The sequence below is a fragment of the Blennius ocellaris genome (genome assembly GCF_963422515.1).
Source record: "Blennius ocellaris genome assembly, chromosome: 10".
Taxonomy (NCBI): Eukaryota; Metazoa; Chordata; class Actinopteri; order Blenniiformes; family Blenniidae; genus Blennius; species Blennius ocellaris.
In genome coordinates, this window is record NC_137659.1 from 11,582,749 (window position 1) to 11,598,590 (window position 15,842).

The 15,842-nt window shown below is 39.3% G+C and overlaps 1 protein-coding gene across 1 annotated transcript in view; it reads right to left on the reverse strand.

Moving 5' to 3' along the window:
• Positions 1-1,592: 1,592 nt before the first annotated feature.
• The window catches only part of dnaaf11 (dynein axonemal assembly factor 11), a gene marked incomplete at both ends in the record, with an annotated part of 29,321 nt that continues 15,071 nt past the window's right edge, over positions 1,593-15,842 (reverse strand). Inside the window, 3 exons of the mRNA XM_080503025.1 lie at positions 1,593-1,776; positions 11,717-11,811; positions 12,966-13,061. Of these exons, the coding sequence (XP_080359151.1) occupies positions 1,593-1,776; positions 11,717-11,811; positions 12,966-13,061 (375 nt within the window). The remainder of the gene's footprint in view (positions 1,777-11,716; positions 11,812-12,965; positions 13,062-15,842) is intronic.

The following is a 15,842-nucleotide window of genomic DNA, read 5'->3' on the forward strand; positions in this document are numbered from 1 at the left end:
GCTGTTTATTGACAGCAGTTTAGTCCTCTGATCTTTTCGCCTGAATCCAACCTCTCTAAGAGTCTAAAAAGAAACACAATAGAAATTGTGAATATTTATTGAAATGGTCTCTCGAGTCCCCCCTCGTGGTGCATTGGGTTTAGTTTTGACCTTGAATGTGGGGGACCTGGCAGGAATCCTCAATGCGACAGGAAGAGCATCCTTCTTAAAACTGGCCAAGTATATAGTGAGCTTTGTGACGACTTGTTGAGACAACCCGTTGAACCGAGGCAGCTGAACAGACACTTAGCGCTTTTCAGAGGTTTGGATGAAATGATATTTAGACCTCAAAAACTCAAAAAATCTGTCAAACTTATCAAATAGACTGTTACTGAAGCACTTGTAAAATTTAAGTGGTTACAGTGTCAATACTTCAGGACTCATTGTACTTTCTGGATGAGAGGGATTCAGTGGAGATTTGAAATACAAACATACAGATTGAGGCCACGTTTACACATACCTGGGTGTCTGAAAAAAACAAACTGTGATATTTCTCTGTGTTTGGACCGCACATTTACACATAAACACAGCTAATACTCACCACAAACTGTGATTGCTGAAAACTCGGGCCACAGTGGAGATCATGGATAAAATCCATGTCTCTGTTTCCATCTAAAGGCTGGTAGGCGGACATTGATGCCACAATTCATGACATCCTGTTTTTTTTTCCAGGATTCTGATTGGCTATCATGGCTTCATGCTTCTTGCGACACTGCCCCCTACATGTTTGGCATGATCATAGCAGCTCTGAACAAGCTGTATGTGTGGGTATGTGTAAATGAAGATTTTTTTTTAAACATAAGAGAGGGAAATAGTCATTAAAAAAACAAATAAACTGGGTATGTGTCAACATGGCCAGAGAAACAAAAGGTACTTTAGAAGCTGGAAGAAGGGATGGAATACTTTGAAAAGAAAAATGTCATTTTGTGACTGACTTGATTTCATTGACAAGGATACCATATACAAACTTTGTCTGCTTTATCTGCTGAAAGTTCATGTTTTACAATATAACACTCTGTAATTCTGTTATATTTACATTTGAAATAAGGTAAAAGCGTCTCTTCTCATAATCTGTAAAGCCAATTAGCTTCAGGGCAGCAAAGCATGGAGACGGGAGCAAATTGTATGAGTGGCATCATTTAGTCAGGGACCGAGAGATCCCAAATGCACAAACAAAAGACCTTTAATAAATTAAATAGCTAATACAGAAGTCTTAATATCAAAATGTCGGGTAAACAGATAATAAATCTGGGAAAGAGAAACAGATGAACATGTGAACTCACCACCAACAAGCCTAGGGAAACACTCAACGAGGCACAGCTGACAACAATCAAGGGGAATCAGTGGAGGAGGACAAAAAGCAAAAACTAAACTGAATATTGTCATTAACCACATAAACTTTTTTTCTTAGTTATGAATAACACAAAACGTATACACTGTATTACACGTATGCAATAGTCAGCTTTTTGTAAAAACAACTTTTAACTGAATAGATGATGAGTGGGAGGCTTAAAGTAACACAGCGGCCTTCTGCAACCCAGTTGTCAGAAGTCTTATATGAGCGGCGGCATATCAGAGTCATCCACGACGCCTTCAGAGAGGTGAGCAGTGACTTGAGCTGTCCTGGATCCTTCCAGTGGACTTGGTGTGCCTTCCTTGTGTGGCACAATGTTGGCCAGGTCAATGGTTGTGCGCTTGCTGGGGTCGACTTCCAACCTCTCGGGAACATGAGCTTTTCTGCAAAGTGAAAAACAGAAAAGAGAGAACAAGGTCAGAAAAGCTTCTATTGCCCAGTAACTCTGTTAAATTCTGATAACTTTAGCTTGGAAAAGAGACCATTTTACATTAACACTTGTTAAGTTGAAGGCTCCATTTACATGACAACTTTTCAACTGAAAATTCATTGTTTTGGTGTTTTTGTTTCAGAAAAGATTAGCATTTGGACAGCAATGTTTTAAAAAAGATGTCCATTAACAGAGAAACTGAAGAAACGCAGACAATAATTCAGTTTTCATGTTGGGCCACTAGTGGGTGCTGTTGTTTGTTTTTGCACTGAATCCACACATTCGTGCGCTCAGAGAGCAATGTAGTATACAGTGAGTACACAGACATTAGTATGGAGAGACGACTAAGTTGTATTGCTATTCCGGCTGACTGTCAACTATAAATCTACCAAGTCTCAGGAGAATATGGACTGGGAGTCCTGACACTGGGAGGCATCGACTCGTGCATGTGCAGAAGAATTATTTACTACGGCCATTGTGTACATGTGCAACAACAGTATTTCAAAAAGTTTGTTTTTGAAATACTGTTCTTGTGTTTTCCCCCCATTTACATGGAGCAAAGGCTATGTCTTCAGTGGCTCCAAGTTTTCCCTTTTCACTTGAAAATGCTGTGTAAAAAGGGCCTAAGAGGTGATGACAACAGGTGCAGTACTTTTCTAACATATTCTAGAAACAATAAAAAAGTAAAAAAGTATGTTCCACTTGTTCAAGAAACACAAGAGTGGTCAGTCACCAAGAGAAATGAAACCAGGAGGTAATGTTCTTTATATGGATGACGGAGCACAGAAAAACTTTATTAGGCCAGTATGTAATTGTTATTCGTCAGAGGTAACAATTCGGGGCCAAAATGTAAGCATTTCATTTACCTACAGTAATTTGTTCTTTGTTTTTTGTAAATACTGACTTTATGAGACATGCAGCCACATGACAATGCAAAGTTTCGTAATGCATACAATTGTTTTGTCATGCTCAACAGTATGTAATTCTATGAAATAATAATAAAAAAAACAATGAAGACGTAACCACTATCAATTACCGTGTATTCCTTTTATTTTTATGTTATCACCTTCTGTGAAACAACACAGAGGTCAAACATTGTAGGTTTAACCTTGTGGAGGAAAATAAATCGATTGTCTTTCATCTTGTTGCAGAGACATCTAACTTTCAAGATTTAATGTGCAGAAGTCAATACAGGATCTGATATAGATGTGATATATGGCACAGCCCTGGACATGTAGTTAAGCCTTCCAACTGTAAATATGACTGTGCTTCTATGCATTCCTGTCCGGGTGTTATATGGCATAAAGCCCTGTATCTTATCTCTGGACGTCATATCCAATATTTGAATATCTCCAAGAGCACATATTTTTTCCTCTATGAAGGCATCTATGAATATCTTAGCGGCTCCATACTTTAGAGAGTTTTATGTTATATCGGAATTTTACAGTGAGCCCAGGTTGTATCATGAATACATTACGAGATATTCAAACTCAAAACTTGATTTTGATTTTAAACATCTCATAATAAAGAAAAAAAAATCCACTTTTGTATTTGGTGCTGCCAGTGAAAATAAACCAATGATATTGCTTTGAGAAAATGTAATCAAGGATGATGAATGCATTAAATGACTGTGCCAATGGTATTTTAAAAGACTAAATGCTGCGGATGAAATGTAACCAACCAGAGGGGATTGAATTTGAATGTCTCAGGGTATAAAAGTATCCTTACTGGATCAACAGTTTTTTTTTTTGTTGTTGTTTTTTTTCGATGCATTGAAACCCTCCACTCAGGATGGTCTGGACCCTGGCTGGGTCCCCGGCCGGGGTCCCATGTTAGCGGGTGAGCCTAAGAGTCTGACTGATGACTCAATTCCCTCCTCTGGTTACTGATTCGCACCATTCGGCCTTGTGATTTTTAAGTTGCATTATCTTATATTATTATTGCATTATCATATATTATATGCACTTTTGAATATAATCATTTGTGCAAGCTTTTGCTACTGCTGAATCAAAATAAATATGTGTACTCCGGTACAATAAAAAGCCTATAACATCTGGATATTAACAGTTCTTTCCCCTGATTTTGTCCACAGAGACCAACAGAGAATCTAACTGAGAGACTTAATCTCTGCAGCAGGTCCTCCATGTTTTTGAAGGTCTGGTAGGCATCAGGGAATGCCCTGATCAAGTGTCAAAACCACCACCTATTTAATATGAGCTCCTTCCAAATCACTTAATTCCTCACTCACCTTCCCTGCAGCTGCTTTTATCTGCATCAGTGACTATTTGATTGAACAGAGTTTCCCTGACTGCTACCATCAAGATGACAGATGGCATTAGGAATATATGCATGGGCTGCATTTTAATGCATAACAGCAATATACGAGTTTAGTATGGACTACACTGGTAATTATGCCCACTATATCGTATCAGAAGTGGAGACTACAGGCAAGAAAAAAATAAAATAAAATAATGAAATGTGCTGATTTTCCTGGAAGAGTATGGATATTATAATTTAATCTCCTCACAGCAGCTGACAATAAACAGCAGCAGGATACAGGAGGAGGTGGAGCTCCTTCCTTAGTCTGTACATTCTGCCACTTGTTTATTGAGAAGGGAATAAAGCTGCCACAGGACGTATATACTGGATGGTGAACACACGGATGCCGTCTTTGTTCACTCTGCTGCAGGAAAATTACCAGCTTGGACCAAGAAGACGGGAAAGCAATTTGGTCCTATTTCCTGCTGATGGAGCAGTCAGCTTGTGCCTATTTATAGAACGGGAGTTTATTAAATGTCATACAGTGTTTAAACTATGTGTTAATGCTGCATGCTCCACAGAAAAATGAGAAAACTCATTTGGTGGTGATCAGCTATGAGCAGGTTTTGGCCTCTGTGTAACAGATGGCACACTCTACATGACATACATAAACAGATACATTGGATCTAAGGATGTGTCCATGAAATGAAAACTAAAAGGGCTGTTTTCAAAAGGCAATGTTTTACCCTTAGCTGCTGGTTTTTTTTTTTTCTTTGTCAAGAGTACCTTTATAGAGACCATTAGTTCAGTTTTACTGAACTTTTGCAATACAGGTGAAATTGTCCTTCATTTGGCTCAGAAAAATATTGCCGTTGTCTTTTCTTTGTTTGTTTTTCGGACACAATTTCTTTCTCATTGCAATGGTATCAAGAAGAAAGGAGGTAAATAGTGGAACTCCTGTACAAAGTTCCAAAACAGGTATGTCACGGTTCCGTTTTGTGCCGTGTAACATTCCGCATGGACAAATTGCTTTTGGACTCTTAACAGTTTTTAAAATGCAATAGTCCATGCCCTCTTACACTTAAAGACTGTGTACTGGTCACAGACTTTAAATTGCAAAGAAACTAGCATTCACACCATTTCCTACACCCATGCCAAGTTTTCCCATGACCTGCCTCGCTTCAATCTAATTAGCTCAGCCACAAAAAGCAACAAGTTGTCACCACTCGCAGGTTCAGAATTTGGGAATTCAGAGGAGTGCGATAGAAACCCACATGCAGAAGGTGAACTGAGCCACAAATACTGCAAGAACCATCAAGAGACTCATGACTGTCTACAGGAATATAGCCATGGCGTGGCTTTCACCGGGACTGAGCTAAGGGGTATCGCTCTCAGTTTGGTAATGGGGTTTTAATCAAGTTGTACCTGGCAGCTGGAGCCTCAGCATGTTCTGTTCGATGTCTCCAGCAATGAGTAGCGATCGAGCCATCGGTGATGTCAGAAGTCTGATCTTAATCCCATCTGCTCAGGTACAGATAAGAAGCAAACAAACACAAGACCTGTTGTGTCTTGTCTATACAGAGGAAGTAGATAAGGTGGATGGGAAGATAGTGAAATCTTTTCTGATTCAAATATCGTGTTTATTTTTTATTTTTTAAAGCAATAGTTACTTACAACTCATCACCATCAGTTTAAACTATGGACTTTTTTCATGCATATGATACTAAATAACCCTGAAAACGAGCACTGCCACCCATCCAAACCCATCTATCTTCTACCGCTTCATCCAATTCAGGGTTGTGGTTTCACCAAAGCTAATCACAGCTCAGTCTTGGTGAGGTCATATAAATGCAGGCTCCGAGAGATGACCTTTGAATCCCAAGGTGAGCAGTTGGAGCTCCCACCTCACTGAGTCCAAGTGTCCTTGGGCAAGACTGAAGTTAAAATTGTTCCCCATGGAGGCGGAGAACCTTGAAGAGCGTTGAGATGGCTGATGTAGTGACACGAGCTACATAACCAACGTCTTTTTATTGGCCCACATACCTGAATGACCCACTGAGAGCGGCTATCAATCAAGACCAACATCCCATTGTCATTGCTGTGAACACATGAAATCACATCTGTGTGTTTTTCAAAATCGTTGTTGGTGGATGTGTATTTTGAGTTTTATGTTCCTCCTGCATACACAGGAGTGGCCACAACGTTAAATACTGAGACCGAGCAACTCGAAGTGACCAAGATATTTTCTTGGATCTTATCCTTGTTGTTGCTGTTTTTAATTTGTTTGTTTGTTTTTTTAAATGAGCAATTTTTTTAAATATTTTTTTTATTTTATTTTATAGAGTTGTTAAAGGTTAGTATTCCAAACCTATAGTAAGATTCATCATAAAACAATCCTTTTTTAAATCTAACAATAAAACAAAACATAAAAACACATCTAATTCCTTCAGATATGGATATGTTTACCTTTAACCTCTAAGTGATTTATCATTGCATTTTGTCTTGTAATCAACCACAATGAATGGGAGACCTGTGAAGAGCATCTCTCTTCAGCTCATTAGTTTCCTTTAAATCATAACATTGTAAAGGATCCAAATGATGCTTGAGTACATTAATGATAAAGAGGTGGACGGTGATTTTGAAGATTTATGACATTTTAGAGCCTGGTCTAAGTTTAGCCCCCAACAGTCATCTTGGTGAGGCATAAACCTTATCATCGGCAACCCCCCTTTATTAGATGGATGGAGTCATTAGTGCGGGGCTCCTCTTACTAATGTCCTTCCTGGTTAGGTGGTCCAAAGCAGCTGCGTGTAATAGGTTACCCAAGGCAAAAGCCCATTGGTCATTACATCTCGCAGGTAACAGGCTCTGCAACGAAGTGTTCACACCTTTTTATCAGACCAGGAGCTATGTGTTATAATGAGAGAGCTGGGGAGTAATAACTGCCCATGGTGCAATATTGATAAAGTGATTTCTTGTACACGTTTGCCGCTTTGTCAGATGTCAGAGCAGTTCAGAGGGTGTGTGACGGAGGAGGAGGGGTCAGGGTTATATAAATAAACAGGGCAGCTTCTCTTATGTAAACACAGAGAAGCATAAAGGATTAAAAACATGACGCATTATTAAGAAAAAAAAACTGCTTATTGCTGCTCTGCTGGTGACATCTTTCATCAAGTCAGCCACCACAAAAGGTTTTTATTATCCAACATTAGGAACATTTCTAAATGCAAAAGAAACTATTTTGAGGAGTTTATCAGTTCAAAAGTGATTGTTGCTTGAATGCTCAATTAAACCAATAAAATGTTTATCTTTTTTTCTGACTTCCAAATCCAAGCCAGTAGAAGGAGTGTTTAATCATGACGCCTACAAGAAAGATGTCACCAGTTCACAAGCAAATTTGGGGGTTTTTGTATGACAATTTGGACTAAGCTTCATGGAAAGCGACATAATAGTTATTTTCTGGATATCTCGTAGGTGTTCTTACAATGTCCTGTTCTAAATATATATTTGCTTTTTAAATTTTCATCATATAATTTGGTGATTTGTCCTCATGGCATTTTTTGATCCTCCTTTGCCTCTTCTGACCAGCGTAAATGTTGTTTTCTATTGAGTTGGCTCTGCACAAACCTTCATTCGATTGTTAATGGAACTCATCATTGCTTTTTAAGCCCCTTGAATTAAAGGCTAACTGGTTAGTAACACTAAGGTCCATTGTTTTAATTTAACAACACTTTTTTTCCCTTCTCAATTGACCTTGACTTTTAAACCGACCTGAACATTATCAGAGGTGACAGACACCAGCCGTATATCTCAGAAAATATTTGACATTTCATTTCATCATATCATTTACTCTACACTCTGGCTTCTGTTATCAAGCCAATACATTTTAGACCTACTATGGCCTTCAGATCCATTTGTATTCTTGCCGGAAGCAGAATATAGAACCTGTGGGTAAAGCTTAAGGTCAAAGGTTCCTCCTAATCATGTCCAAATGAGACAATAACTCAGCAGCCAGCAACGCTTTTCACGTGCCACCCTGCTGTAGTGCAGGAGCAGCTTAGCATTTTATCGAATGTTTAATTTGAGGGTGCAGGATTGAAGAGGGGCTCTTTACTGTTTGATGGGGCTAGCTGAAGGACACGAAGCGACTCTCAGTCATAAAATGATAATGATGATAGCACAATGGCGAGTGCCCCTTCAGGCAAGGAGAGGAAACAGAGTGTTCAGTGAATCAGGATTGAGGACTAATGTGCTCATTAGGAGGTGAGGTTGTGAAGCTGTGAAGCTCAGGGAGAATATCTGTCCATTTCTGGCTCAAAACAGAAGAAGTCAATCAATTAAAGTAGGTGCACCACTATAGCATATACAGGATACACATACAGATCCCACAAGCAAATGTAACCATAAAGTGGCTGCAAGGAAACCAGCGACAATACAAAAACCTCAACTTAATATCAAATAGGGATGCACCGAAGTACATTTTTTTAAAGGACAACTACTACAGGTCAATTCATACTCTATAAGAACAAAAAGCTCATTAGCACTCCAGGGTCCTATCAAACAAAATGACGTAGTTTCCTTCGGGCAATTCAGTTTGGCTGCGCCAACCGTCCTGGCCGAACTGTGTAGGTGCCACATCGCTGAAACTTGGGCACTGCCTTGTGCTGTGCATGTGTGTTCCAGCTAGCTACTGACTATCAAGCTGAAATGTTCATAAAACAGAAGTGTCTTCATGAGAGCTTTCCACTGAAAGGAAGAATGAGGTAAACATATTAAAATATACATTAGCTACATGCATATGTATAAAGAAATCCAATATTTTGGGCCAATCCTTCTTTCCATTCATCTCCTCTATGATTCATCTAACTCAGGGCCACACAGTGATGGAGACAATCCTGGCAATAGGTGAAGGGCGGCTTACTAATCAATTAAAAGGTCAACCGCCCACAATTCAGAGTCGCATCTAACCTCGAAAGCATCTGTTTGGATTTCGAGAGGCCCACAAAAGGTCTGCAAGGCCAGATTTGAATGAGGAGTAGTGCTAACCACTACTCCATGATGTGGCCCAAATTGTAGGTATTTTAAAGACTATTTTATGCATTTGATATTTGCAGAGATGTGGGTACGTTTCACACACAGACAGGGTGAGGTGCAGAGAGACAATCCAGCAGCAGCTGTTTGGTGGTTTGCTTGAAGCAAAATCTGAGCCCCAGAATAGATGTGTTCTACTCGTTTACTGTACTTTCTCCAAACGTGGTGCTTCACGTCTGGTCAAGGTTATCTGTGCCCAGCACACAGTCATTAGCACAGGGAGAGCTATCATCAACATAGCTGATAAAATGAACCGTGCAGAGTGTTTAATATACACCAGGCAACAGTAATTGGGACAACGGGGACCTGATAAGCCACAGGCATTCAAATATGTGCGCATCAAACTCAAGGCCAAATAGAGACCAACACCAGAGCCGACTGAGACTGACGCTTGACTCTGATAAATTCATACAAACACAAACTATGTTATATCTGCAGGGTACAACTCTGCTGTTAGCTGCTCTTTATGTCTTATTAATATTACAAACATGTTCTTTCTCTTGTTATTGTATCCTCTGTCCTCACCACAAACAAACAGATTTGGATTACAGTGTGAATTCCAATAATCTAACACTTGAAAAGGTTTATAAACCTCACTATATTTTTACATGATTAAGCCATGTTCTAATCTGTTGAAAAAGTCTAAATGTTTAAGTCCACATAACCTGAACAGGTTTAACCTTTTACATTGAAGGAAACCTTCACATAAAGATATTTGATACATCTATTGAAAAATGCAACATTTTGCAACCTTTAGCATATATGTTTTCGCAACTTTTCTTGCCATAGTTTGGCTGTGAGGTTAATGTCACATCACTGGCAGTGAGGGAGCCGTCAGTGCAGCTTCCCTGATCCGCGGCTCATTTGTGTTTGTAGTTTTTACTAAAAAAAGTAAATCTCAAATCGGAAAAAGCAGTTCATTTTATTGAGAACTTAAAAATAATGTATGTCATTGAATAGAACCTGTGAGAAGCTTCATTAAAGACACTGCTGGGTTAAAAGTTCAAAATGAAACTAATTTAGGTTACATCTACTGTATGTGGTGATATCAGATATCATCAGCACTATATATATATATGAACCTAATTCTAGTAGTATACAGCAACATCTTGCAGTAATTCTCCACCCAACAGAAACTGATCTATCTTTTATAGCATCACAAAGAAGAAATTAATAATCCCTATTTAAAAACCAACCTGGTCTCAATCAATCTTGTGCACTGGGGTGACATTGTTGAAGAAAGTGCATTACTAAACTCCACAAATACACAAAGAAATTCAAGAACAATTGTAAGCCGAAGAGCTGCTTGAGTCATCATAAATACAAAGACCACAACCACGGGTGTCTATACACACGTTACTCAAGTTGTTCAAGAACAGCTGAGTAGACATGCCTCACTGAAATGATCAGCGTAATAGAAGAAGACAGGATTACAATGCTGGAACAGATCCAAGTCAGGGTATCTTGTCGCATCCTATAAACAGAATATTACGTGTAAGAAGAGCTAAGTTTCTGGATGGCTTTTTGGCTGTGAATGTGATATTTTAATGCACGGCTTGGGGGCCGTTTTGTATGGAGCTTGCATATTCTGGTCGTCTGTCTCTCTGTGTTGCCCTGTGACAGAATGGTGTACCGAGTGCCCTGCCTTTCATCTCCAGTGCTCGGGAACCACAAATTGGATAAAGTGTTATAGCATATGGATGAATTAATTCAGTATTATGACGATATCTTTTGATTTACTTCGAATGAATATACTTCGTGCCAAGTTAATGGGCAAATAATTCCAGTTTCATGGACATTTGGCAGACTTGGATTCACTCACTTGCCCTGACATCTAAATGATGTCGTCCAAGAAAGTGAGAAGAGGAAGAATGGATTAAATAGCTAACTTGTACAACAATGATCAAATGAAATGCACTGTTGTAGTACGATAATAGACAGCCCATGTAAGCAAGCAAAAAAATACAATGTATTATTATTGTTCTTTGTACCTTTACTTTAGGAAGTAAGGTGCACAGATTATTAAGTTCAATTTTAAGCTTTTTAATCTTTTTGTTAAAACACTAACATTCAGGAAATATTTGCCAGAAAAAATATTCCATTTCTAGAGTTCAATTCAAAGATTAAAGAAGAATATATATTCAGAAGGTACTTTAGTTTTGATTGATCAATAATGTTTAGATCTGCAATCTGCTTTCTCAGTGTTGTAAACAAATTTCACTTGTCTAGCACTTTTCCCCAAGCTCTTTACATTCACATACCAATGGAGGCGGCTGCCATGCATGGCGCACAATCCATCCATTGGGAGCATTTTGGCATTCAGTGTCTTGCTCAAGGACACTTTTACATCCGCACAGATGGAGGGGGTGGAACCTGCAAACTTCTGATTGAGTAATGACCTGCACTACCAATCGACCCACAGTCGCCCTTTGAAGAAAGTAACATAATAATAATGAAATATGGATTGCAAAGTATCTGTTTTTACCTGTGGCCACAGACTATCAAGCTCTCCCTTCTCCAGTTGGTTCAGAGAGAAGTCCTACCTCTTACTGTCCTCCAGTGAGCTGCTGCGGAGTCTGTTTAGAGGTGCTCTGGGTGGGTGTGGGGTGGTCTTTGTCACTCTGATTTCACCTTCAGCCTAAAGGACACAGACAAACCCAACATGTTTGCATTTATCCTCTGCAAACTGCTTTTACACATCGATTTCAGAACGTTTACAAGCTCTCTGGTGACCGATGTATCCGAGGCCATATGAAGGATTAATAGTGGCAGTGCTGACTCTGCAATATCAGCACCTGCTTCTTTTTATAGTCACTATAAACTTTTGTTTCATCAAACATCAATGTAGGAAAAACGTCCAGAAAAAAACAGAAAAGAAAGAGGAGCAGATTGTAAATTAATAACATTCATTAAAATGTTTCCTATGAGAACTATTGTTAGGCTTTGACATCCGACTTTTAGGTCATGCTGTACCTTTAATCACTGATGAAACTACTTAAAAACATGAATTCTGAGACAACAAGCCTTTCCTGGATTTGTAAAGTAGAAAAGCATGTTTGAAACCCATTTAATAAAATCTCAAATAACTATAGTAAACAAACATCAAGCAGAGAAACTGTTTCAAAAGAGAGAAAAGGGGTTTTATAAAGCGGGTTGCTTTATCCAGTCTGCTGTACGATTTGAAAGATATTGGCACAGATTGACTGGCAAGAACTCTCTTCTCTTCAGTTTCAGGAGTTTTCTTTAAAGTCCCCCCAAATATGTATTTGTTTAAAGTTGCATGTAACTAATAATAGTAATTTGAGGTGCCTCCTAAATCTATACAACTAGTTGTAATCAATAAACCTAACAAAAGGTGTCTGTGACAATATCAGCAACATCAGCTCCATCACATCCCACATCTCAGTGGAATATAGCTATTAGAACAACTTTTATGCAGTTTATAATGATCTCTCAAGTCAATTATTAGAGTCAACTATCTCACGTTTGTAAAATGTTTGGGAACCAATAAGGAATACTCTGTGAGAAAATGTTGAGGAACGACAAAGGAATGTGGTTTGCCAGTGAATGAGTCAGAAAGCAGCCAGTCAAAAGAAAAGCATATCCAGCTAATAGAAAATGTCACAGTGTGTGACGGCATAAAGTTTGAATTTGCAATAAAACGCCAAGTAACTTTCAGCAAACCACTCACTGACAAAATAGTAAAACTTTCCTAAAAAGCATAAAGTTCGCCTAAAAGATCTCCCGCTGCTCTTGCCTCCTCCAGCAGCCTTGATGCCCGGCAGTACGTACCCGGGGCATTGTCAGGACCAGGTGTCCGGTGGTTTGGGACCTCTGAGCTGTTGAACTGTCGGGCTTCACTTCAGCAGGCAGAACCACCTGAAATATCTACAGAGTAAATTATTCACAACTTTAATTAGTGAGATTAATGCTCCGATCTGGCACCGCCACTGTCCCACTGTGTCAAATGACTTTAATCATTAGTTGGTCTTTTTAAAGGAACACTTTCCACAAAGGACTTAGGAGAGTAACTAAGAATAGCTCTGGATGAGAACAGTGACAGTCTCACAAAAAAAGTGACAGTGCAAAATCCTAAGAAAACCAGAATGAACGATGTAAGACTACAAATTGGGCATACAATTAGACATTTCCATTGCAATTTGATGTGATAGTCGGAGGGAATTGGAAGGAAACCACGCACATAGGGAAGCCATGGGAGAACTCCAAAAGTGGGTCTTCCCTCTGACTCCATGTGTCAGGATGTGACTGATGTACATTCCCAAGAGACTACTCCTCCAGTCAATTCCTCCTGCTCCTCTAAATGAGCTGGTATTAAAATGAAATTTTAAAGCCTGAGTTGATGTATCACTGCGTAAATCACCTACCCTGTTCAATCAGGCTGACCCCTGGCATAAAACAACCATCCATAAATACCGCAACGGCTTGAAGCCCAGCCGTGACATTCACAGGACTCCTAACTACCTGCAGGGCTCCGTCAGAGAGTGAACCCCCCCCCCAAAAGAATACAGCCACACAGCTGTTTAATTACACTCAGAGGTCAATGTGTTGTATTTGTGGCAGATTAAAAGGATCCACACATTCCCTTCAGTGCTGGCGAGGAGTGGTGGAGTAAACTCCAGCAGGATTGAGCCTCCCTTCGCAATAAGCTGCAGTCAGACTGCGGCAGATCCCATGCAGGGCTGCAAATAAACACCTGACGTGAGATAAAAACTGCTCGACTTCTGCTGATGCCAAATCTGGCAGGAAGCTCACCTGATTACAGGTTATAACATCTAAATGGGGACCTTAACAAAGAAAGATCGTGGTCGTTTCAGACTGGACAGCTGCCATTTTGTGAAGGAAAAAAATAAAATAACCAAAGTTCCCACTGGAAGAGTTTTAAACTATCATGGGTGTATCAGGAAGGCCAGCGTTAGAAATGAGTGTGGTTTCGGCTGGGGTTTTATTTGCTCTAGATCTGATTCTATCACACGTCCCTGGGGTCCTGACTCAGTGAGAAGTAGCATCTCCATGAAATTGCTGTGGCTTGTTATCACATGAATCACTCCATGCTCTCGACACATCATTACATTAAGAGGCAGAGTGTAAAAATGGGAAGAATCAAAAAGAGTGCCAGCATTATAATGCTTTTTTCTTTATGGCCCATGGGCATTACAAAAGTGTGACAACAATGACATATTAGAGGCAGCATCACTAAATATGTAGAAAATGAAAACAGTGAATGTTTTAAAAAGGTAGTTCAGATTAGTCGAAATCGGATTGTGTATGGGAGTGGCTGCAGTAGATGGAGGTTCGCAGGCTGTGATATGGACAATGAAACGATGCATCGTGCTGCTGTGGACTGAAACAACAATGAAACATGCAACAGTCCATAGAGTTTTTCAAAAAGTTTACAAATTTCTTTTTAAAACATAAAAAAAAAAAAAAAAAGCAAACAAGTGGGGGAAAAAAGGTAAAATTTGAAAAAAGATTTATTGTCAACATATCTGCCACTGGCCACTTATATTTTAAAGGTTACAAATCATAATAAGGGGGAGATATATAAATGGCAGAGAGAGGTAAAATCCTCCAGCAAATCTCGTATATTTTCTACTCGATTACAATACAACCAGAAAATCGCCAGTCGAGGTTCTGCGGTTGTAAACCGGCTTGTACAGCTCCAATGTATGATGGAGCAAAAGCAAGATGAGCATCAAAAGTGACGAGTACATTTCATTCTGAAATGTATAAGAAACCAACAGAGGGATGAAAAGAAAGTGTGATGAAATCATCTATAAAAATAAGCAAGAAGCCAAGACACCACTATCTTCAGTACCAGTTATAGAAGTATGATTTCCCCCTGACTGCAGAAAGTTATGAGTGCCAAGTCATGAGAATATGAGCATTTTAACAAATGAACACTTGATAGGAATTCATCTGATGTGTGCCTAAATGTCTTAGTTGAACTCAAGTTCCATCCTCACTGATTTATGACCTGTACTGGAACAAGCATGCAGAAGGCGATCAAGACATTTTGGTTTCACTTGTGGTGCGCTGTCACATCGTCCATCTTCATACAATCAATGTAGCAGTCAATTAGACTCTTCCAGCGGCAAACAGAAGCAGTTAAATCACCACCTTGTTACTCGATGCCGCCAGACTCCATTTACAAAACAGTTGTTGCCCCTGAAAGCACATTAGCGTAAGTAGTTCATCGGTCAGTTTGATTAAGCTGTGAGTTTGAATTAAAGACCTAACTAAACTCAATAATAGAAACTAAGAAATCCAGGCAGTAAATTAGATTCAGAGGTGTGTTTGGTGAAATTACAATTCACTGGCGTGTGAGGGACTTGAAAAGGGTGATATAATATGCCCAAAAGAGGCCGATAACAACATCAAGCAATAACAAAATGCTGTGTCCATAGTGTTACATTTCCAAGTATCAGTGTCCGTGGCACTGCTTGCTCACCAAGTTTCAGGGACTACTTTGTGCAATTTTGATTTAAATAACCTAAAAAATTCCCTTTCAAATTTGTTTCGATTTCTGGCTAAGTTACGGTCTGAAATGCAAAGGCAAATTGACTTTGATTTAGAAACAAGATTAAAAAAAAAGGACTCTCAGTGCTACACTTGATATTCTGAAAACATTTCAGTGCCATACATGTCACT